The following is a 23,141-nucleotide window of genomic DNA, read 5'->3' on the forward strand; positions in this document are numbered from 1 at the left end:
TCTAGCCTTCTTTCATCCATCATCCATTTCCCACTGTGTGCTATCAATTTTCAAATAATTTTCTTTGTAATCTATGAAACAAAGAAAAATGTGGAATATAAATAAAATAAATTTTTTTTGGTGGGTGAAGAGCACTTGAGCAAGAGGCTTGAAAAAACTCCAAGGCTTCTAAATAGTGAAGACAGCAAGGGGAGATGGAATGTGTTATAAAGCATCAGCAGTGAGGCCACTGGAGCTGGGCCTACCTTGTGGGAAAACAGAAGGGTCCAAGATCAGGTTTTGATTGAGAAAGGATTATAAATGAGGGAGAGAGAATATATAGGAAGGTCCTTGGGGAAGGGGTGGGAGAAGGAAGAGAGATGGAGGGTTACCCTTGAGGTTGTAAAGGCAAATAAATTTTTTTCCATCTCACTAGCATAGCCTACTTTCTGCCTGGATTCAAATTATTGCAATACAATGGGACCACATCTGTTCTTTTTCCTCTAGCATTTTGATAGCTTTAAGCTTAGCCTTCATTGGTAGTAAACATTTGGCTTCAAGAAATGAAACTTTCTTAAGAATAGAGGGTCTTTCTAAATCCAAAGAAGAGCTTTTCTTCAGGAGCTTCAGACCAAATCCCCCACCAGATATTTCTTTTCACTTTGTAGAATTGTGTGATTAATGATGATTTATGTGATTAGTAATAATTGTAGTATTCTCTCCAATTGTTTATCCATTTGGAACCTTTCAAATAATGAAATATTGCTACTTTAGTTGCTTAATACCTTCAACAGTTTGAATTGTTCTTAAGTTTTGGGTAACTTTTTTTTCCCTTTCAGAAAGAAATCAAAGCTTTGGCCTTCTTAGCTCATTGGCTGGTGCAAACTGTAACATTGGGTCAACTGAAAACCATCACACTGAAGTAAAGAGTAATTCTTATTTTTCTTGTCCTTTTTGATTTTCCATTTTTGTTCTCTGTTTTAATGTAATTTGTCACATTTTCCTTCTACTAAGAGTTGCCCATTTAAAAGGCAGTTTTGTTCTTGGGTTGAAAAATACAACTAAAGAATTCAAAGGCTTTATTGCTTAGAACTGGAAGAGGAGATAGGAGGAAGATGGATATTTGTCTTTTGTGAACCCAGCTTTCCCTCATTGAAGAATAAGTTATGGTGGGCACCTGGGTGGCTCAGCAAATTGAGAGCAAGGCCTAGAGAAAGGAGGTCCTGGGTTCAAATGTGACCTCAGACACTTCCTAGCTCTGTGATCCTAGGCAAATCACTTGACCCCCATTGCCCAGCCCTTACCACTCTTTTGCCTTGGAACTAATACACGGTACTGATTCTAAAACAGAAGGTAAGGGTTTTAAAAAAAATAGCCATGACCTCAGACACTTCTAGCTGTGTGACCCTGGGCAATTCACTTAAACCCTATTGCCAGGCCCTTACTCCTCTGTTGCTTTGGAACTGATACTTAGTACTGAGTCTAAGACAGGTGGTTAGGGTTTTAGAAAAAAAAAAGCCAGACTTTTAAGGGCTCTGTTTTGATCTTTGCTAGTGAGTTTTCCCCAGTGCAGGGCTTCTCATTGAAGGAGCTCAACTTTTCCAATTCCTTTACCCCTCCTTTTGTGGTACTCTAACATCAGAAGCATTTATTAAGTATTTACTATGAGCAAAGCCCATGATTCTATCAATAATAGGGATCTCCTCTATAGATGGGTCACTTTTCAGGAATTTATAATCTTCAAGGGTTGCTTAGAACTTAAGAACATCTATTTGGCAGCTCTGTTGAAGATTATGGGATCACAGTTTTAGAATTCAAAGACACATTCAAGATTCTCTAATCCAACCTCTCATTTTTTTTATTTTATTTTTTTTTTGCAGCTGAAACTAAGGCCAAGAAAGAGACTAAAGGCAGGGAGACCAGTTAGAAAGCTACTCTATGGGGGGAAACTAGACTAGTACAGTAGACAGAATTCTAGGCCTGGAGTTCGGAGGACCTGGATTCAAATCTTGCCTCAGGTACTTACCATGAGACCCTGGGCAAGTCACTGTTTGCCAAGCCCTTGCCCTTGTGTCCTACAATTGGTACTAGGAGAGAAGTTAAGGGTTTAAAAAGAAAAAGCTATTGCAGTAGTCCAGGCAAGAGGCAGAAAGTGTTTGAACAAAGGAGGTGACTTGTGAGTGGAAAGAAAGAGATGACATAGATTTGGAAGTCATCTGTCAAAAGATAATTAAATCTTTGAAAGCTAATAAACTCATGAAAGAAGAAAGTCTAGAAAGAGAGAAAAGAAGGGGACCCTGGACAGAGCCATACATAATAGATAGGATATTCCAACAAAAAAAGACTGAGAAGGCTCGCAGATCAAATCTGTAGGCCTTTATTGAGTGCCTACTATGAGGTGATTTGGATGATACAAAAGAAATGTAAGATGTGGTTCTAGACCTTAGAGAGTTTGTAGTCTGGTTGAGTAATTGAAAATATTGATCCTCAGTGTTGGGAAATTTCTGTAAAAGTTTGCCTTGATCTTGCCATAGCCAGAGGAAAAATTTACAAACTATTTGAGGGCAGGAACTGTATTTCTCTTTCTCTGTATCCCAGCATTTAGCACAGTGCCTGGCACATACTTAATCAATTCTTGTTAACACATCCTGGCTTGACTTGAACTTCCTGGAATGTTTTTCATTCATTTCCAAGGTGATCCGGTTGTGAAAGATATTTAGTGGGTCATTTTTAAGTTTGTTATTGTCTATGTAAAGTCATTAAGATTTCTAAATTAAGTTGTCTTTTTTTAAACAAAAACATTCTGTCTTTAGAATCCTGAATATCTAGAATTGTTTATGATAATTTTTGAGTAAAATTTGTCTTAGATACCTCATGGCCCATTTCCCCTCACCCTTCTAAAAAGGTCTTGGAATTAACCTGCATTTAATTCTGAAGTAACATATTTGTTGTTTATTTGTTATCAACAGCCTTGTATGCCAGTAGGAGATAGGGCTGAAAGCTGCTTTGACCATCAAGATAATGCTTCTAACACAGCTGATGCCCAAGTTGATAGCATTGTGGGTAAGTCTTTTCCTTGGCTACCAAGAAGTACTTTATTTAATTGGTTAGTTTGGAATAAAAATATTGCTCTAAATCATTGAAAAAGAAGTTAATTTTAAGTAGGTGGGGGAAAAGAAAAAAATTTTAATCCCTACCCATAATTATTTGAACCAGAAAAAGAGGCAACTGCTTAGAAAGCATTTAGCTGCTGTTCTCTTGGTTTTCCTGGCAGGATTCTAGTATACCCAAAGAGACAAAGCCCATATATAATATCAATTTGATGAAACAGTAAGTTTCAGTGTTTATTTTTCCTCCTTAAAGTGTAGTAGAAGTAATTCATGATTTTGTTAGTTATTCACACCTTCCATAAGTTTAATGCTTTGTACTTTTCGAAACTATATCACACTACTTTATGGCCATTATTTAAGGAAGATTTTCTTTTTAAACCCTTACCTTCTCCCTAAGGCAGAAGAGCAACAAGGATTAGGCAATTTGGGTGTCACACATCTAGAAAGTGTCTGCATTCAGATTTGATTCCAGCTCTACCCAACTCTAGGCCTTCTCTCTATCCACTGTACCTTGCTGTCCCTGGGGTCTTATCAGCACATTGAAGATGATGAAATTGAGGCTCAGGGCAAATAAATAAATAATTTGTTCAGAGACATTAGCATTAGATCAAAGCTAGAATGCAGGTCTCCTGACATATAAATCACTTGCATAGATTTTTTTTTTTTTTTAGTTAGAAGATTTCTGATGTCTTTCCTTTAGGCTACAGAAGTAGGGAGGTACTTGTATTCTTTTGTCCTAACTTACCCCCCTTCAGGTGGCTTTAATTCTTCTCTGTCTAGAAGTTTGATTCTCCGGCCACTATGAAGAGCAAGTGTGTAAACCATGTGTCTTAGAGTAAGACAATATAGTTCCCCTATTATTAGTTTTCCCAGAACAGCGTCCCATTTGACCTAGACTTACCCCAGATAATTTCCCCTATTTTGATCATCATTTCCTACTGAAATCTAAACAAAATTATCTTCTGAAATCTAACAAACCAGTCACAACAAGGAGGCCAAAAGAACTTGGAAACTACCTTTGCTGACAAATAATTGATTTCTAGTGGAATTGGATGGGTGACTCCCCATTGATGGAAACCTCTTCTAAATCTTCCTACCGATGGATCACATTGTATAGTTTGCATAGAGCCCTGGAACCTTTAAAGCACTGTCTCCTAAATGATATCCATAATCACTCAGTTTGGTCTAACTCTCCAAGGGAAAAAACTATGTAAATGATGAGTGTCTATTTTCTAGACAAATCATCTGTAGTTGAGAAGATAAGATAACTCATAGACATAGTCTATTGTAGAAATATTTTGGTCACTAATTACAAATGAAAAGGGCCAGAAGCAAATAGGAGGAAGAAAATTGGGGGTAAATTGTATTTGGAAAATTTTGGTACTCTCAGTGATCACAATTTTTACCCCAAAGTAAAAGCTTATCTCTAACATCAATATTCTCCCTATGATACTATCTTTCAATGATAATACTGTTTATCAGCAAATCTTGAAGTAATAGACTATAAAGAATAGAAATTATATTAAAAAAAAGAATAGAAATTATAAATTGCTATGGAGAGTCATAGAGTATAGATGTGACTAAACTATAGCATATCACTGATGAGGAGCTGCGCCACACATATAGGCTGAGTGAGAAATAAAATATTACCAACCCATATGCTTCATTAGTTCCTAACTATCATTACTACTACTACTACTACCACTACTACTGATATAACTACCACCATTACTACTACTTTTACTACTGCTACTACGAGTACTACTACTACTAAAGATTTGTATAGTACTTATGACATGTTCAAAGCGCACTTTACATATCACTTCAAATGAGATAATATGTATAAAGTCAGGAGATTTAGAAGAAGGCCCCCACCTTGTAGGATGAACATGGGCAAAAGTCTCAAAGAATAGAATAATATGAGGAGTTGCAATCTATGACTTTTGAGGAAATAACTAGATCAGGGAGTTCACAGACCCCTCAAATGATAAAGTTTTATGTATGTTATCTTTTCTGATTACATTAGGAAAAAATCCAAATAGAAATTAGATTAAAAATATGTATTAATAATAAATGCAAAAGTCCATCCTAAAATAATTCAACATTTAACATTAAACAGGCATCTTTTATAGATGAGAAAGAATAGCAAAGAAGGGAAAAGAGAGAGAATTAAAAAAAGTAAGAGCATGAAATGGCCAAATAGAAAATGAAAGTATTTTAATTAATTAGTAAAGCTACATAAGTACTGGTTCTCTGGAAAAATTAAGGGTATAGAGTTGGGAAGGGGAATCATTAACAATCAGTCAGAAAAAGAAAGAAAATGCCAACTGGCAAAATTACAGTTGAAAAAGAAGAGATCACAACAAATACAAAAGCAATTAAGAATGTTATTAAGGAATATTCCACACAGCTGTATTCTAAAAAGTTAGGGAATATAAAAGAAATTGTTGATTATCTATAAGAATATAAATGAACAAAATGAATGTTTTGCAAAATTAATTAAAATAGACCAACCTTGGAGAAAAAATCAAAACAAATCATTAAAAATAATCTTTCCATAAAACCACTTAGGCCAGATGGATTTACAAGTAAATTCTTTCAGACCTTCCTAGAACAAATAATCTTCATATTACAAAGATTATTCATAAATATAAAGATGGAATATTATCCCCAATATTTTTTGCAAAAAAAAAAAAGTGTGGCGTTAATTTTTAAACCTGGCAAAAATAACATTTAAAAGAATTATAAATTAATTTACCTAACATGATGCAAAATCTTAAATGAAATATTAGCTAATAGGATATAACAGTATATTTTTTAAAATATTATTCATGACCAAACAGGTCATGTATTCTGTATATACAAGACTGATTAGACATTAGAAAAACTATCAGCATATGATACAAAAAAAAACAAAACAAAAGGACCTCCAAAGAAATTACGATTACACCTGTAAATACAGGTAGGGGAAAAGAGCCTTTGCCAATCATTATGCAAAGCCTTTTGGAATTAGGCTAAACATATGTGATAAAATGCCCATACCCCTTGACCTACCAATTACATCTGTAGTTATATACCTCCAGGAAGTTAAAGACAGACAGAAAGTTCCCAGATGCGCCTAAATCTTCATGGTGGCACCTTTTTGGGTAGGAAAAAACAGACAGAAAGTAGATGTTTATCAGTTGGTGAGTGGCTAAAGAAATTGTGGGACCTGAATGTAATGGAATATGCCATAAAAAATGATGAAAAGGAAAAAATCAGGGAAACATCAAAGATTTATAAGAACTAGTACAGAGTGAAATAAGCAGAACCAGGAAAAATATACACAATGAATATAATAATGTAAATAAAAATTGAATGCTATATGATTGTAAAGACCAAGATTAGCCCCGAAAAAAGAGGAGAAAAATGCACTTCCAACTCATTTTTGCACAAGTGGGGAATATGAGTTGAGAATAATACAATATTGTCAAACAGGATTAATATACTAATAAGTTTTGCTGAACTTCTTTTCTCTTTTTAAAAAAATATTTGTTAAATGGCTATGTCTCTGGATAGGGGGAGAGTGAGGTTGTGTTCAGAAATAAAGGTTATAGGAAACAAAAGATATCAATAAAAATAAAATTAAGACATATTTCAAAGACTTGGATTTTTGTCTTTGTATTCAAACATCTCACAGGAAACATTTCCAGATCCCTTCTGTTTTAGCAGTATCCACTGAAATTACTTTATCTGAAAGCTCATTGAAGGCAAGGATTATTTCTCTTTTGTTTCTGCATTCTTAGTAATAATGCCAAGTAATAAATGCTTGTTGAATTTATTTAGATAAAATCCAATATTCATTCATGATAAAAATACTAAAAAAGAATAAGAATAGGACTTTTTTCTTTACACAATAAAGTGTTCACCTTAAGCTAACAGCCTACATAATATGCAACAGAAAAATATTAAAAACATTGCTACTAAAAACAATTACACAATAAGGATGTATGCTTTTATTTGACATAGTATTGGAAACTTTGATAATTGCAATAAAACAGGAAATGAATGTTGGCAAATGACATGATGATACATTTAAAAAATAATGGAGATAATAAATGAATATAGTAAGGTCACAGTATAAGATTAATCCACATAAATCATTCAAATTCTTATATAATAGCAATAAAATCAAGAAAATATGAAGAAACTTCATTTATAGTAACAAAAATCCATCAAATATATTGGAATGAACCTACTTAGAAATACAGACCACCTACATAAAAACAAATGTAAAGCTATAATGACTGGAGAAAAAATTATCCAAATAATTGGAAAAACATTTAGTTTTCATGGTTGGATTAGATTAATATTATAAAAGGTGACAAAACTTCCCAAATTAATGTCCACATGTTAGTGCAGTGCTAATTAAAGTATGAAGTAGCATTTTCATAGAACTTAATAAAATCAAAATGAAATTTGTATGGAAATACAAATGGATAAGAATTTCCAGAGATATGCTAATGAGAGTGGGTCATGAACTATTAAACTTTGCTACATATTATAAACTAGTAATTATCCAAAACATTCTGTATTAAAAAAATGGAATTAAGGTAGCAGACATCCAGCCAAATAAATATAAAATATTAATGTCTGATAGCTAATATTTATATAGTGCTTTTAAGTTTTACAAAGTGCTTTACATAGGTAGAAAGAACTCGATGAAATGCCTCTCATACAGGGATTCTGTTCTGTAGCATGAGGTCTTTGGGACCCCCAACACCAGGGGAGAGTTGGTTGATGGGTTTTAGGGTCCAGAAACTTGGATGGAAAAAGTGTCACATCTTTGCTTTTCACTAACCTTTGATTTCCTTTGTAATTTTATTTTTTTGTTTTAAACATTTTAAAATATTCTGAGAAGGGGTCCATAGACTTGACCAGAATACCAAAGAGGTCTTTGACACAGAAAATGTTCAGAACCCTGGCCTTAGTAAGTTTCCACTGTAGTAGAAAGCAAGCTTCTTGAAGATAATAACTAGTTTTCCTTTGCCATTACTTAGCATTGTACCTTATATATGGTAAATATTTAATAAATACTTGTGGAATTGAATTAAAATAATGCAAAATGGGGGCAGAAAGAACCAGACCAGAAAGTACCAGCACCATAAGGGGACAGGTGAATGGGAATGAAGAAAGAGTCCTGATAAAGATTTTAAAGGAATAACTGGAAAATCGTCATTGTATGCATTAAGAATAATTTCTCTCTGCAGAAATTGATACAAATTAAATGTAATTAGTTATGTTGATATTTAGTGTTGTTTATAATTATTTGTAAAGATCATTAACAGTTCCTGACATGTAGAGAGAATAGGTGCCATAGATGTTAAGAAAAAAGAGAACTCATTTCACTGGGAAAGCTTCCTGGGAGACGTGGGCCTTGTTCCAGGCCCTGAAACATATATAGGATTTGGATAAAGGCAGTTCTTGAGAGTTGTTTTATTATTATAGAAGAGTCCTCTTTTATATAACTCTTTAATTTTTACAGGGCATTTTCTTTACAACTCTATGGAAGAAGTAGTTGGTTTGAATTTTATTGTACTGGTAGGGACAAGGAGTTCATAGAAATGAGGTGACTTCTGCAGGGTCTTCACCCCAGACTTCTGACTTTGGACCTTGTATTGTTTCTACTACATCATACTGTCAGAAGGAAAAATGATCTTAAACCTTCACGTGTCCTGTAAGTTTTATTTTGATGAACTAAGGCTAGATATTAGGAAGAACTCAGTGTACGTGGAGGTTATAAGAATCAAAAGAATCAGCATAAACCTTTCTCTGGAGATTCTAAGGATTTATTGATGTGAAAATATTTCTTTGTCATAGTCCCTGAAGAGTTTTTAGGTACCTTTTTATCCTTAGTATTCTTTGTCATTTACCCTATGTGAAAGCTGTGTATTGATATTCTCACAAACATTCCTTTCAGACCCCATGTTAGACCTGGATATCCAAGAATTAGCCAGTCTCACTACTGGAGGAGGAGATCTGGAAAATTTTGAAAGACTATTTTCAAAACTAAAAGAAATGAAAGGTAAACAAAGATATATTGTGAACATCTTACTTTTACTCATAATGAATGTTTTTCAATCCCATATGATAGAAATTGAATTTACCACTGTTTCCATCTCACAAAAATATGTAATTGAGAGAGAAATATCATGTAATATGAGACCATGGCCCCTTGCTTTGCATTTGCATGTGTAAAATCCCAGTGATAACATTGCACCAAGATGGCTTGAGACTTTAAATGTAAGTCAGGTCTTATAAAAGTCTGTCTACCTTGCATCATTATGATCAATTCTGAGCCCTCAGGGAATAGTCCTATTAGCAAACAACTGCTATAAACTCTTCGAAAGGGTAGGACTCTCCCAGATGTTGTTCTCATGAAATTTTAACCATGGCTAAATGGTTAAATGGACTGTGATATGGTTCATTTTTAAAGGTCTCTCTTTACCTATAGTTGTTGTTAATAAAAGGTTTGCTATTGTATCCTTTTCCCAAAGTTCACATTTTCCCTCTACCTTTTTCTTTTAACAATTATTTTTTCTTCTTACTTGACCTCAGATTCTCCTGTTTATAATTTTCTTGATCGTTTTCTCTTCTGTCTCAGCTTAAGTCCTAAATATGAAAAAGACTAGTCCAAGAAAAGGCCTTTTCTTTTTCCCCAGGGTCTGGGGAACAAGTTGTTTGTTGCTATGATTTCTGAATACTTTTTCCATATTTCTTATTTCTTTCCACCACCTTGTAAACCATAACCATTGTTATATTATGCAAAATCATAATAGTGATTGATTATAAGAAATGACAATTGATATAGAAGTGAGTTCCTGTATTAGGTGGAAGATTGAGATGTCAGAAATTTAGATCCCTTCCAGCTCTCAAATTCTGTGATTTTATAGGGAGTAAAGTGATTTTTAAAAAAATTCTCAGAAGTGTGCTGCCTTCTAGCAGATCCATTTTGAGCTGTGGTGGCAGTCTTCACTTCTGTCAGGCAGTAAAAGGTAGTTGACAATTGTAGTGGAGTTTCTTTCCTTCTTCACAAAAAAATTCACAGAATTTCAACATTGGAAGGTATCCATCTATTCCAATTCTACATGAACAAATATCCTAGCAAGTACTCCTTTCTCATTGTGACCCAGTGCATAGCACAATGCATTGTACATAGTTTGCATTTGGTATATGCTTTTTTATACCTCCAAAAATATCTCCAACTGGTCATCCAGACTCTGTTTGAAAAAATAATAAGCAATAAACCTTCGAATTAGCCCTTTCTACTTGGGAACCACTGAAATTGTCATTACTGACCTTTAGCTTCTCTTTGTAGTACGTGTTTTTTTTTCTGTTGTTGGTTTTGTACATATAGGCATTATTTTCCTTCCTTTTAAAGTTTAAGATTCTCTGATCAGTTTTGCAAAATGCTGGCAAATAAAATTTTCCAACCCTTATGAGGTATACTATAAATAGTTCTGGCGAAGAACTTGTCCTTTCTGTATTTTAAGTCATTTTCCTCAAGTCCAGATTCTTTTCTCAAAGATAATATTTGAACCACTTATTCATTTCCCAAGTCTTTTTAACTTTTTTTGTTGCATATAATTTTATTTTAACATTTCTTTTAAAAAATATATTTGAGTTCTCAGTCCTTTTCCTTCAAACCTTTTTCATCCCATTGAGAAAGCAAGCAATATGATATCAGTTATACATGTGAAGTCAAGCAAAACATTATTTCCATATTAGTAACAATGCCAAAAAAGGCAAGAAAAATAAAGCACATGAAAAAGGTATGCTCCAGTCTATATTTAGAGTTCTTAACTTCTCTCTGTGGAGGTGGATAGCATTTTCTTTGAGTCTTTTGGCATTGTCTTGGACTTCTGTTTTGTTCAGAGTAGTTGAGTCTTTCATAGTTTGATTATCATTATAATATTGGTATTACTGTGTACAGTGTTCTCCTGAGTCTGCTCACTTCACTTTGTATTAGTTCATATAAGTCTAACCAAGTTTTTTTCAATCCATCTCCCTCATCATTTTTTTTTAACCCTTACCTTCCATCTTGGAGTCAATACTATGTATTGGCTCCAAGGCAGAAGAGTGGTAAGGGTAGACAATGGGGGTCAAGTGACTTGCCTAGGATCACACAGCTAGAAAGTGTCTGAGGCCAGACTTGAACCTAGGACCTCCCGTCTCTAGGCCTGGCTCTCAATCCACTGAGCTACCCAGCTGCCCCCCCTCATCATTTCTTATAGCACAATAGTGCTCCCTTGTAATCATTCATACACCATGACTTGTTCAGCCATTCCACAATAGATGGGCATCTCATCATTTTCCAAGTCTTTGCCACTACAAAAAGAGCTGATAAAAATAAATTTGTGTAGATAAGACCTTTTCCTTTTTCTTTGATCTCTTTGGGGTACAATCTTAGTAGTGGTTTTTTGTCCTTTGGGCATAGTTTCAAATTGTTCTCTAGAATGGTTGTATCAGTTCACAACTCCACCAACAGTGTCTCAATTTTTCCATGCTCTTCCAGCATTTTCCTTTTTTGTCATATCAGCTAATCTGTTAGTTGTGAAGTAGTACATCAAAGTTATTTTCATTTGTGTTTCTTTCATCAGTTATGATAAAAGCATTTTTTATGTGACTATTGATAACTAGTTTCTTCTTCTGAAAACTGCTGGTTATATCCTTTGACCTCTCTTTCTTAAGACTGTAGCAATATCACTTCTTGAGCTGAGTATGTAGTGGATAGAGTGCTAAACCTGGAGTTAGGAAGTTCAGAGTTCAAATTCTGCCTCAGATACCTCCTGGCTGTGCCGACCTGGACAAATGATTTAACCTCTGTCTCCATTTCCTCATCTGCAAAATGATGATAATAACAGCATGTACGTCCTATGATTTTTGTGAGAATCAAATGAGATAATATTATTAAAGCTTTTTGTAAACTTTAAAGTGCTATCATATGCTTTTTTTTAAATTCAATTTTATTTTATTTTTAGGCCTGAATTCTCTCTATCTTTCTCTTCCCCTCCTCATTGAGAAAGCAAGGGAAAAAAAAAACAAAACCTGTTGCAAACATGCACAGTCACACAAAACAGATTCCTGTATTAAGCACTTCTCCAGACTCTACACTGTTACACTTTAAGTACCATTAGCTTTCTGTCTAGAGGTGGATAGCATACTTCATGATGAGCCCTTTGGAATCGTAGTTGGTCATTGTGTTTCAAAGTTGTCTTTACAGTATCGTTATTATTGTAGAAACTGTTCTCCTGGTTTTGTTTGTTTACATTTTGCATTAGTTCATGTTAAGTCTTTTCTAGTTTCTTTAAAACCACCCCCTTCAACATTTCTTAACAGTACAATAGTCTTCTTTCACATCCATATACCATAACTTATTCAGTCATTCCCTAATTCATGGACATCCCTTCAATTTCCAATTCTTTGACATAGAAAAACAAATTGTATAAATATTTTTGGGTCTTTTTCTTCTTTGATCTTTATGGGGGTTTAGATCAAGTAGCTCTGTTGCTGGGTCAAAGAATATGCACAGTTTAATTGCTTTGGGAACATTAATTCCAATTTGCTTTCCAGAATGGATAGACCAGTTCTCAGATCTACCAGGAGTGCATTAATATACCTATTTTCTCCCTGCTCTATCTAACATTTATTTTCCCTTTCTTATCATCTTTGCTGATCTGATGGTATGTGAGATGGTACCTAAGAGTTGTTTCAACTTTTGTATTTCTCTATTTGTGTTTTTGACTGTTTTTTTTCATGTGGGTTTTGGTACCTTAAATTTCCCTTGAAAATTATTCATATCTTTGACCACTTATCAATTAAGAAATGGAACTTATTAAATTTTCATCCGTTCTATATAGATCTTAGAAATGGGTGACTTTTTAAAGAAAAACTTACTGCAAGTATTTTTCCCAGTTTCCTGCTTCTCTTCTGATTTTAGCTAGATTTGATGTTGCTCGTACACTTCTCTGTTTCTTTCATAGTCATGAGCTCTTCACCTTTATTAGATATTAGAGGTAATTTCTAATTTGTTTATGATGTCAGTATTTTATATTTAAACCCATTTGGAACTTGTCTTGGTATATGTTGAGAATTGTTGGTCTATACTTAGTTTTTGGCAGACCTCTTTTCTAGCCTTCCCAACAGTTTTTGTCAAATTGGGAATAACTTCAATATCTGAGATCTCGAGGTTTATCAAATGCCAGCTTACTGTCCTTGTTTGCTTCTGTATATTGTATACTGAGTTCCACTGACCAATCCCTCTGTTTCTTATTTAGTACCAAATTATTTTGATGATTGTGACTTTGAAGTATGTGACATCTAATATTGCTAAGCCCCTTTCCTTCCCACTTTTTTCATTACTTCTTTTGACATTCTTGACCTTTCAGTCTTCCAGATGAATTTTGCTGTCATTTTTTCTAGCTTTATAAAGTAATCCTTTGGTAATTTAAATGACGCCACTGAATACTTAAGGCAGTGATGGGCAAACTATTCCCCGCTGGCCAGATCCAGGCCATAGTTTGCCCATCACTGCCTTAAGCAATTCCCTAATCACTACATCTGGATGGGGGGGGGGGGGAAGGGGGCGTAGTGATTAGGGAATTGCTTAAGGCAGTGATGGGCAAACTACAGCCTGGATCTGGCCAGCAGGGAATAGTTTGCCCATCACTGCTTAAGGAATGTAGGTAGTATTGTCATTTTTGTTATATTGGCTTGGCCTACACATGAGCAATTAATATTTCTCCAATTATTTAGATCTTTATTTGTATGAAGACTATTTTGTAATTGTGCATATGGTTTCTGTGTGTATCTTGGCAGGTAGTCTCACAAGTTTTTTTATAAACATGAGTTATTTTAAATGGAATTTATCTCTATGCTGTGTTATTTTATATTTATATACAGAGATGCTGATGATCTGTGTGGGTTTACTTTGTATCCTGCAACTCTGCTGAAGTTGTTAATTATTTCAGCTAGCTTTTCAGTTAACTCTTGAGTTCTCTAAATAAACTATCATAGCTATGAAAAAGTGATCATTTTGTTCCCTTTTTTTGCCTATTTTCTCTCAATTTCTTTTTCTTGTCTTATTGCTGTAGCTAGCATTTTTAACATAATATCAAATAATGGTGACAATGGACAATGGACATCTTTGCTTCATCCATGATTTGAAAGGCCTTTAGCTTATTCTGACATGTTTCTCAGAACAATGTAGTTCAATTCAACAGCTAACATTTATTTATTTATTTAATGCCATATGTTTGCACTGCTCTAGACTAGGTGCTGAGGGAAGAGAGACAAATTTAAAAATATGCCAGGGACTGTTTCATTTTTATTTTGTCATTTTTATCTTTGTGTCTCCAGTGCACATCATGATATCTGGTTTGTATAGGATCCTGAACATGACTTTAGAAGGAGCCTTTAAAGTTCTCTTTTCCAGCTCACATTCTATAGCTGAGGAATCTCTGGTATAGAAGGAAATAGGGAGTAAGTAGAAAAACCAGAATTTGAACTGACTTCCATTCACTTCAAACCCAAACTACTTCCATTGTGCCCTTCTGTCTCTTAGTAGATACTTATAAATGTTCATGAATTGAATTGCCTAAAACAACCAGTGTCCTTCTGAGGCCTTCATTTTCTTGCCTGGGACTTCAGAATCCCTAACAATGTTCCTCGATTACCTCTGACAGTATCTTTTTTCTCCACAAGAGTGAGCAGCAGTTATTATGTTAGAGGAATCTTGGTAATTGTTTATTCCAGGTCACACATATTAGTGGTCTTTCTTATCCTTGCCTTTAGCACATTGTGCAAGGAGTCACTGTCTCTTTGTTCTCTGACCATACAAGTAGGGCCTTTCCTCTAGAACCACATCATTATTTCTTGAAGCACACAAAGATGCCTTCTTCTTAGAGGGTCCAGGTTGCCCCACTGTAGGAAACTGAGCTCTGGTGCATAGTGGCCTACTCTTTCCTTCTCTCTTTTGTATTTGTTTACCTTCAGACTAACTGATTCCTTTCTGCTACTTTGTGTCTTTTTTTCTTTGTTTTCTCCTGTTAAGCATTACCTTTCAAGAAATATCATGTTCCTAATCACCTGGGAAGGAAAGAAGCATTCCTTTCTCCTAAGGAAAGAGAACCATTTGCATTTTGAGAACTTACTTGGCATTTTAAGAAACACAAATATAATTATTCTCCATGAAGTTTCTTCAGAATTTCTCTACTTGCTATAAAATTATCAATCCTCTGCAAGTTTTATTGATAGTGTTCTTGGCAGTTTTTACTTTTTTTGTACCACTCTTTACTGCACTGGAGCCATTGAGTAAGACTTAGTATCATTGTAGGCTTCCCAACATTTTGTTGTGGTGTGAGCCCTCACCCACACTCTTAGTTGTCAGTTAGAATCTCATGAGGCCTAATGGAAGCAGAAATTTTCCTCAGCCTTTCTCTTTGTGAGGATCTCAAACAGAAATTTAATCACCATCAAGGCTTTAACAAGTCTAATTACATATCTCTTATATTGGACTTTAGAGATCTGCTTTTTGGTGGCAGCATTGCAAACTGCAAGGCAGTGGTCCATAATTTCATGTGCCTCAGAGGATTCAAGGAGAATGAGTCCAGGAAAAAAGGTGTTTGGCCTTCACAATAAATTAATCATTTATGACCTTTGAAAGAACTGTTTCAGGATAAGGATGGGGCCAGAAGCCAGATGGCAGGGGACTAAGGAGTATGTGCAGGCAGCCAGGTTCTTAGGCATTTGCGTGAAGGTAAAGAGGCATATATCAATATAGCTTGAGGTTCAAAGTCAAGGAAAGATTCTGGGGAGTGTGGAACCCAGGGAAGACTTGAACATGTCTTTAAGGGAAGGATCTGATAGAGGAGGAAATTAAAGATGCATGAGAGGATGATTGATGGAGGCATGGAAATGTGGGTACAGGTAGAGTTTACACGTAGCAAGAAGAGAGAGCCACCTCTTTCTCTGAGACTGGAGGGAAAGGTGTGATAAGGGGGAAAACTTAGCATGACTTTTAAAGGATGAAAGGGAAGAATTGGAGAAGTTTATGATTGTATGGCCTCAGTCTTCTAAGTAAAGCAGTCTGTGAGTGAGTGGGAATCCATGGAGCAAATATCTCTATCCCTTCTTCCCTTTTTTTCTACTCTTATTTCTTCTACCAAGATCCCACTCCCACATACTTTTTTTTAATCAACATGGAACAAATAAGATATTTATCTACATCTTTACTATCTGGAAAACCTAGAGGACTCAAAGTCATAACTTAAATGATTACATCACAAACATGACTCAAAAAATGGCCTTGCCTCATCTAAGGAAGAACTTCAGGCTCTCTTATACTGTTATATGAATTTCTTCAATTATATTTCCCTCCTAGACAAAGCAGCGACTTTGCCTCATGAACAAAGAAAGTTGCATGCAGAAAAGGTAAGATCAAGCCTCTCTTTATTAAGGCACTGACCTGGTACTAGGTGCTAGGATCATTATTAGGTTGTGTGTCTGCATCCTCAGTAGAAGAAAAGTTCTGCCTGGTGATTGTTCTTATCAATTAAGAATTTAATTATTGCACAATAGGAAGCATTTGTTATCTTATTAAATAAGTCAAATTATAGTCTTCAAGTATGTTTAGTTTCTTTGAACTAGCCTGAACAAAAGGCAGGAAATTTTCTAAGTGGCTGGAGGATTCCAGTTCTAAGAATGATGTTGGAATTTTATGTTCGTACATAGGATCATATATTTAGAACTAGAAATGGATCTAAAAGTCTTTGTGTCCAGCCCCTTCGTTTAACCACTAAGGAAACCAAGGCCCAGAGAACTAACCTAAGATCATGCAGACAGTACGGCAGAACTAAGATATAGACCTAAATCTCCTGACTCCAAATGCTCTGCCTTTTCAGCTGTATCATACTACTTCCCAGTAATGAAGGGGCTTTTCAGGACCACACAGTAAAGTAGCAGAATTGGGCTTTGACTTTAGATTTACTGATTGTTCCCCTGTACATAGTTTTGAAGTGTTAACAAATATATGACATGAATTTAGCTGTTACCTGTAACTTAATAAACTTCTGTCCACAGGTGGCCAAAGCATTCTGGATGGCAATTGGTGGAGACAGAGATGAGATTGAAGGCATTTCTTCTGATGAAGAAAACTGAGCTTCTTGTGTCTGGTTTACCAAGATGGTAACAACACACTTTTAGTTGTGTTAAGGGTTGTCAGGCACTTGGGACACCGCAGGGGTGGGAGAAGACAGACGCAGATGTTACCTATGTCTAGCCCAAAAAAGAGTTCCTCCCCATCCTTGCTGTTGGGGAGCAGTGGAAAGGAAGCAAGTGATTGCAATTCCTTCAGGGACATTTAGGGTCTTCAAGAAGTAGCCAAAGCATTGGTTTAACTGTTAGATCACTTAGGGCCTTCCCACCAAGGCACCCTCCTTGGATGTGGAAACCCAGAGAGGCAAGCTTAGCTCTGTCCAGGATTTAAATGCTTCCTACTAGACAAACTCTGGCCTTATAACTCTCATTATTTCTCATACCATACTGATATATGCTGTTGGGAAAGCTGCAAGGGTCCAAGGCCACAAGTTTTACCTCGTAGCTCACACCCCACATGCCATAGTGACCATAGGGGAAAGGAGCAAACCACATAAGCCCCTCCCTGCTGTGGCTTAAGCCCCCAGCCTCCCAGTAGCTCTCAGGCTGCTCTCAAGCTTCTCTCTCTCTCTCTCTCTCTCTCTCTCTCTCTCCCCCCCTTCTCCTCCCTCCCTCTCCCTCTATCTATCTCTCTCTCTATCTTACTATCTCACTCTTCAAGCACACCCAACTGCCTTTGCTTCGACATTTCCTGCACTTACTACACCCAGGCTGGTTTCCAACTGCCTTCAAGCCATATATTCGTGTGTTCTGTCTACTTCTTGAGCCCCTCACCATTCCTCATGGAATTGCAATCACTCCTTCCCATCCGCTTGTGGGATGGTAAAGAGTAGAGGAAAAACCATCCCTTACAAAGAACAGCTGTATCTGTCTTCCCTCTTATCCCCACAGCAACAAAAGTCCTGGCCCTTCCTGGATGGACCCTGTTTTGTTTTGCTGAGATTCCCATCATCATGTTGGCCATTTAGCCAGTCTAAAGGGCTAATTGTAGTAGTCATTTACAGAAGGCTCTTCTCCCTCATAGTCTATTATAAAGGAACAAAGAGTATGACCATTAGAAGTGAGCCTTCTCCAGCTTTCTTTTTGTTTTCTGGGAGTGAGAATTAGCTACAAAAGCTCTTGCCCTTGAAAATGAGTCAGGCCACAATGGGCTCTCCATCCTGTTACAACAACAGTCCCTGTATTTTTGTTCCGTTAGCATTGCTCTCGAGTTTATCTCTTCTCACTTCCTCAGCTGGTTTTCAAGAACCAAGCTAGCTTGAGATATGATGCCTTTTTTCTTTCTGTGAGAAAAGAAAGGAGGCTGCATGTTATTTTGGCAGTTAAATGGAAGGCACCTTTGACCTTACCAAGTGAGTCTCTAAATGCAAATTAATAGAAATGTGTGGACTCTGCCTTTGAAATGTTCGCTCCTTATGACTAGCTGATTTCATGCCAGGAAGCCCTCCTTGGGCAGGGTAGATTTTAATAGTGCCCCAAATGAGACAGATATCATTCAATAAGCAGGGAAGGAATAGCCTTCACAACTGTGAATGTAGTTGCCCCAGTACTATCAGAAAGGTCAAATGGAATCACAACAGGTATTTTAGTATTTTCCCATGTAGATCGTCTTCATCTACTGATGTCACCCCACACTGCTTATAAGCAAATGAAGCGTTCCATTCTTTCTGACTCAGACTAGTGACAGCGGATGGTAGAGAGGAGGTAGTTTTAGGAAATGAATTTGCAACAAATCCATACTGCAGGCCTTAGCATTTCCTAGGAACTTTCCATAAATAGCAGCTTGTAGTGCCCTTTTGCTTTCTATCCTGTGAAAAAGGCTAATTGAAAGAAGCAATACTGAAGGGAAATATCCCAATGAAATAGCCCAGAAAGTTCATGAAAATCATTTTCAGAAAGGCTGCTTTTGTGAATTATTATTGGTATGGGAGAGTAGTGGGTCTCACAGGCTATAGGCTGGACTTAAAAAGACAAAGAGCTTTGATGGTGATGATGGCCCACATTTCAAGCATATCTTAGGAGGTCCAGGCCTGAGACACTTCCAGAGGTGAATACAACCTAGCATCTAGGGAAAAGCTAGGCTTGACCACAAACAGGAATGAATCTGATCCTCCCACATCCTCTCACAAGTCCTACAGAAGCTGAAATGAGGAGCAGTAAGAACAGGACAATCCAAGCATATGTGACTGTCCTTCAGCACCAGCCAACCACAAGAAAGACTAAGGGACTGCTCCTGTTTCTTTGAAGATGACTTTGTTCGCTGTTATATGAAGAATGTTGGCAAGGTCTAATATGAAGATGTGAGAAGAAGTTAGAGAATTCTTTTCCCATTACCATGATAAAGGGCAATAGGGAAACAATTAGGTCATATGTATTAAGGGAAAACAATTGAAAAAAGTTGTGAACTTGATTTTGTAAATTAAACATGGCTGGATTGATTAAAATGCGTTTATTTATGAAGTCTTTTCATGTGTATTAGGTGTTGGGGGGGGGGCCATGCCATCACGTTGTCCTTAATACATAAGCATTGCCCAGAATGGACATTTTTACAAAGTAAGAAGAAGAACACACCTGGATACCCCAGAACCTCAAACGTGCTGAACACTGGTGACCTTTACTAGAAATCAGTGAAGAAGTTTGTGTAAGCATCACCACTGTCTGTTCACATTGACTCTTGCTTACAGCCATTCCTTGTTGAATGCACTTCATCAGTGATGTTGAAGTGAAAGACCCAACCTGAAGTTCACATTTGGATTTCATGGCTTTGTTTGGAAAGATGGGAATTTCTAGTGTTTGGGAGGTAAGAGGGGATCGCAGAGATCTGAAACATAATTGGAAGTCAATTTTATAATAATTGGAAGTCGGTATAATTAAATTATCGATACTTTTGTATTTCCTGCTCTCACTTGGGGGATAAGAAGATTGATACCACCATTCTGCTTTCTTACTCTTTCTAGATTTAGCTGGTTAAGTAACACATCGTGTTTGGTCTGGAAAGGATAAAGACCTGAAAGCAGGATTTTGCAATGATTCAACTCCTTGTTTTGTCCTTTACTCACCTCATACCTGCCTACTTGAGTGGGGAAAAAAAATTAAGAGACCTTCTGGTTGCTCTTATGGAAATAGGACTTGTAAAAACTTATTGGGGTAGATGAGAAACACTATGGTCCATTCTGAGCTTTCATGTCTGCTGACAAGGAGCTGAAATTTGGAGACAGTTCACAGAGGCTCATCAGTGGCACATTCTGGTTAACAAAGATTTTACCAAAAACATTATTGTACAAGTTACCAACTTTCTGGAGGAGTATCATGTGATTAAGCAAATAATAAGACATTAGCAAGGCTGAGGAGCAACATGCCTTAGTTGAGGAAACAGAATACAAAGATCGGGAGTCTGCCATTCACTAGCTTTGTGATTGTGGGCACATCAAAAGGACGGGGAGAAATGTAGAAGTTGGGCCTTGGGTTCAGATTCTGACACTGCTATATATTGTCTATGTGATCTTGGGCAATTCACTTAGCTTTTTTGGACCTTCCATTTCTTCTGCAGCAAAATGGGGTAGCCTAGATGATATCTAAGGTTCCTTCTTTCCCTGAATCTCTAGTCCTGTGATTTTAAATGTCTGTGATTTAATGGTAAGAGCAGCATTGTACCATGGTGACTAAAAACAACCCAAAGTTTTTAGACTGTTTTAAAAAACAGAATAAGGGACATACTTTGTACTTATGCCACACAAGTCCAGGTGCCACACTTTGACAGAAACTGCTAAATTGAAACATATCCAAAAGTGGAGGACCATGATGAAGGATGTGAATCAAATTACAGAAGCAAATGAAGGAAGTGGGGATGTTTTGCCAGAAGAGAAGGCTTAAGGCAGACATAATAACTATCTTCAGATACTAACAGGCTCTCATGTGGAGAGAGAAAATTATTAGACTTATTCCTTATAGCTGTATATTGTGGAAATTATAGGAAGAAAGAGTAAGGCAGGTTAATAATGAATGTGTTAGGTTTTTTTAAAACCCCACTAACAATTGGAACTATTTTTAAAAATGGATTTTTAAAAAGGAACATCTGGGGCAGCATTGGCATCAGTGAATATGCAACCCAATCTTCATTTACTTTCTGTGCCATAAACTTATGCGCCCAGTAATGACTGCTGGGCACTGTAATAACCTGCAGTGTCTAAATTTTGTTTATAGGCACAAAGAATTTTGGAGTTATAAGGATCATAGATTTAAAACTGTTAAGGGATCTTTGAGATCATCTATTCCAAGTTCTCCATTTTATAGGTAAGGAAATTGAGGCCTGTAGAGGTTGTATGGTATCCAGGATCACGTACTCTGTATTTAATAACAAGAATCAGAATCGGTACGTTAGTCCTTGGACTCCAGATCCAGTGCTAATTTCTAGAATCTTTTTTCCCTTTTTGAGATTGGAAAATTTGGCCTTCCGCAGTCTTCCATGATTCATCCAAGATCCTTGATAGTGGTTCAGTAGTTACATCTACAGGTTGTTTCACCAACCTAACATCTAATTCATCTGGTCCAGGAAATTCAATCATTTGAATTAGGTAGATTGTTACCTCACTTCTGTTGGCCTTTATTTCTCTGCAATTATGTTTCTTTTATCCTTAACAGTTTTACAATTCATTCTCCTTAGACAAAACTGAAGCTAAATATTTGTTGGTATTGGAATCAAAAGAAACAACTACTTCCATTTTTAAGTGCTATGTGCCAGGTCCGGTGCCAAGTGCAGGAGATACAAATACAAGCAAGAAAAACAGTACCTGATAGAAGACAGAAATGAGCTAGTCCAAGATCCCCATTTTCCATGTGAGGAAAGAGATCTAAGGTGCCTTGTCCACCCTTAATCAAGCTAGAGTTTGAACCCATGTCCTCTGATTATGAATCTGCATTTTCAATTATGCAGTGTTAATTCAGCTATTTGTTTATATTGTCATCTGACCCTAGTAGGCCTTGTTCTTCTTGTTCCAAAGATATCTTAAAAGGTCTTTGGCGGGGAGGAGGGCAGCTAGGTGGCTTAGTTGATTGAGAGTCAGGCCTTGAGATGGGAGGTTCTGGGTTCAAATGTGGCCTCAAATACTTGCTAGCTGTGTGATCCTGGCCAAAGAACTTGGTCCCAATGCCCTAGTCCTTACCACTCTGCTGCCTTGGAACTAATACTTAGTATTAATTCTAAGACAGAAGATAAGTGTTTAAAAAAAAAAAGTCTTACATTGTCCTCACCATTTTGTTACAGATTGTAACAGATCTAGAAAGGAAAGGTTCAACCTTGAAGTTCAATCCTGTCATCTGACCGATGAGGAAACTGTTGGGACATCAACAGGGTTCGAGGAAACTGAGAAATTAAGCAGCTTGTCCAAGTTCACACAAGGAGGGTCAGAGGTAGGATTTGAACCTAGTTCCTCTGCCTCTTGACCAAGGGCTTTTCTGGGCCTGCAGTTCTGGCCATGTTATTCCCCTCCTCAGTAAACTCTAGTGTTTCCAAGTCTCTTCCAGGGTCAAATATTAAATGGGCTTTTTGGCTTTTAAAGTATTTCATCATGAATATGGCCCTTTCCTTTCTAGTCTTCTTAGACTTTTACTTCCCTACATTCTGTGGTCTGCTGATACTGGCCTCCTTACTGTTCTTTACTCAGCACTGTCTCCCTACTCTTCATTTTCACTGGCCGATTGCCCACCACTGCCACACCTAGAATGCTCTTCCCCTCATTTCCGTTTCTTGGCTTCCCTGGTTTCACATCTTAACTACAAATCCCACCTTCTGCCAGGAGCCTCCCCTGTGAGTGCTTCCCCTCTTAAGATTCTTCCATTTGCCCTGCAGAGATTACTTAT

At 36.6% G+C, this 23,141-nt stretch overlaps 1 protein-coding gene across 1 annotated transcript in view; it reads left to right on the plus strand.

Moving 5' to 3' along the window:
• Positions 1-19,742, plus strand: part of AAGAB (alpha and gamma adaptin binding protein) — a 73,458-nt gene extending 53,716 nt beyond the window's left edge. Inside the window, exons 6-11 of the mRNA XM_044665331.1 lie at positions 819-901; positions 2,949-3,042; positions 9,049-9,153; positions 16,510-16,559; positions 17,208-17,312; positions 19,413-19,742. Of these exons, the coding sequence (XP_044521266.1) occupies positions 819-901; positions 2,949-3,042; positions 9,049-9,153; positions 16,510-16,559; positions 17,208-17,285 (410 nt within the window). The 3' untranslated portion in view covers positions 17,286-17,312; positions 19,413-19,742. The remainder of the gene's footprint in view (positions 1-818; positions 902-2,948; positions 3,043-9,048; positions 9,154-16,509; positions 16,560-17,207; positions 17,313-19,412) is intronic.
• Positions 19,743-23,141: the final 3,399 nt, after the last annotated feature.

The sequence above is a fragment of the Gracilinanus agilis genome, chromosome 2, assembly GCF_016433145.1.
Source record: "Gracilinanus agilis isolate LMUSP501 chromosome 2, AgileGrace, whole genome shotgun sequence".
Lineage (NCBI taxonomy): Eukaryota > Metazoa > Chordata > Mammalia > Didelphimorphia > Didelphidae > Gracilinanus > Gracilinanus agilis.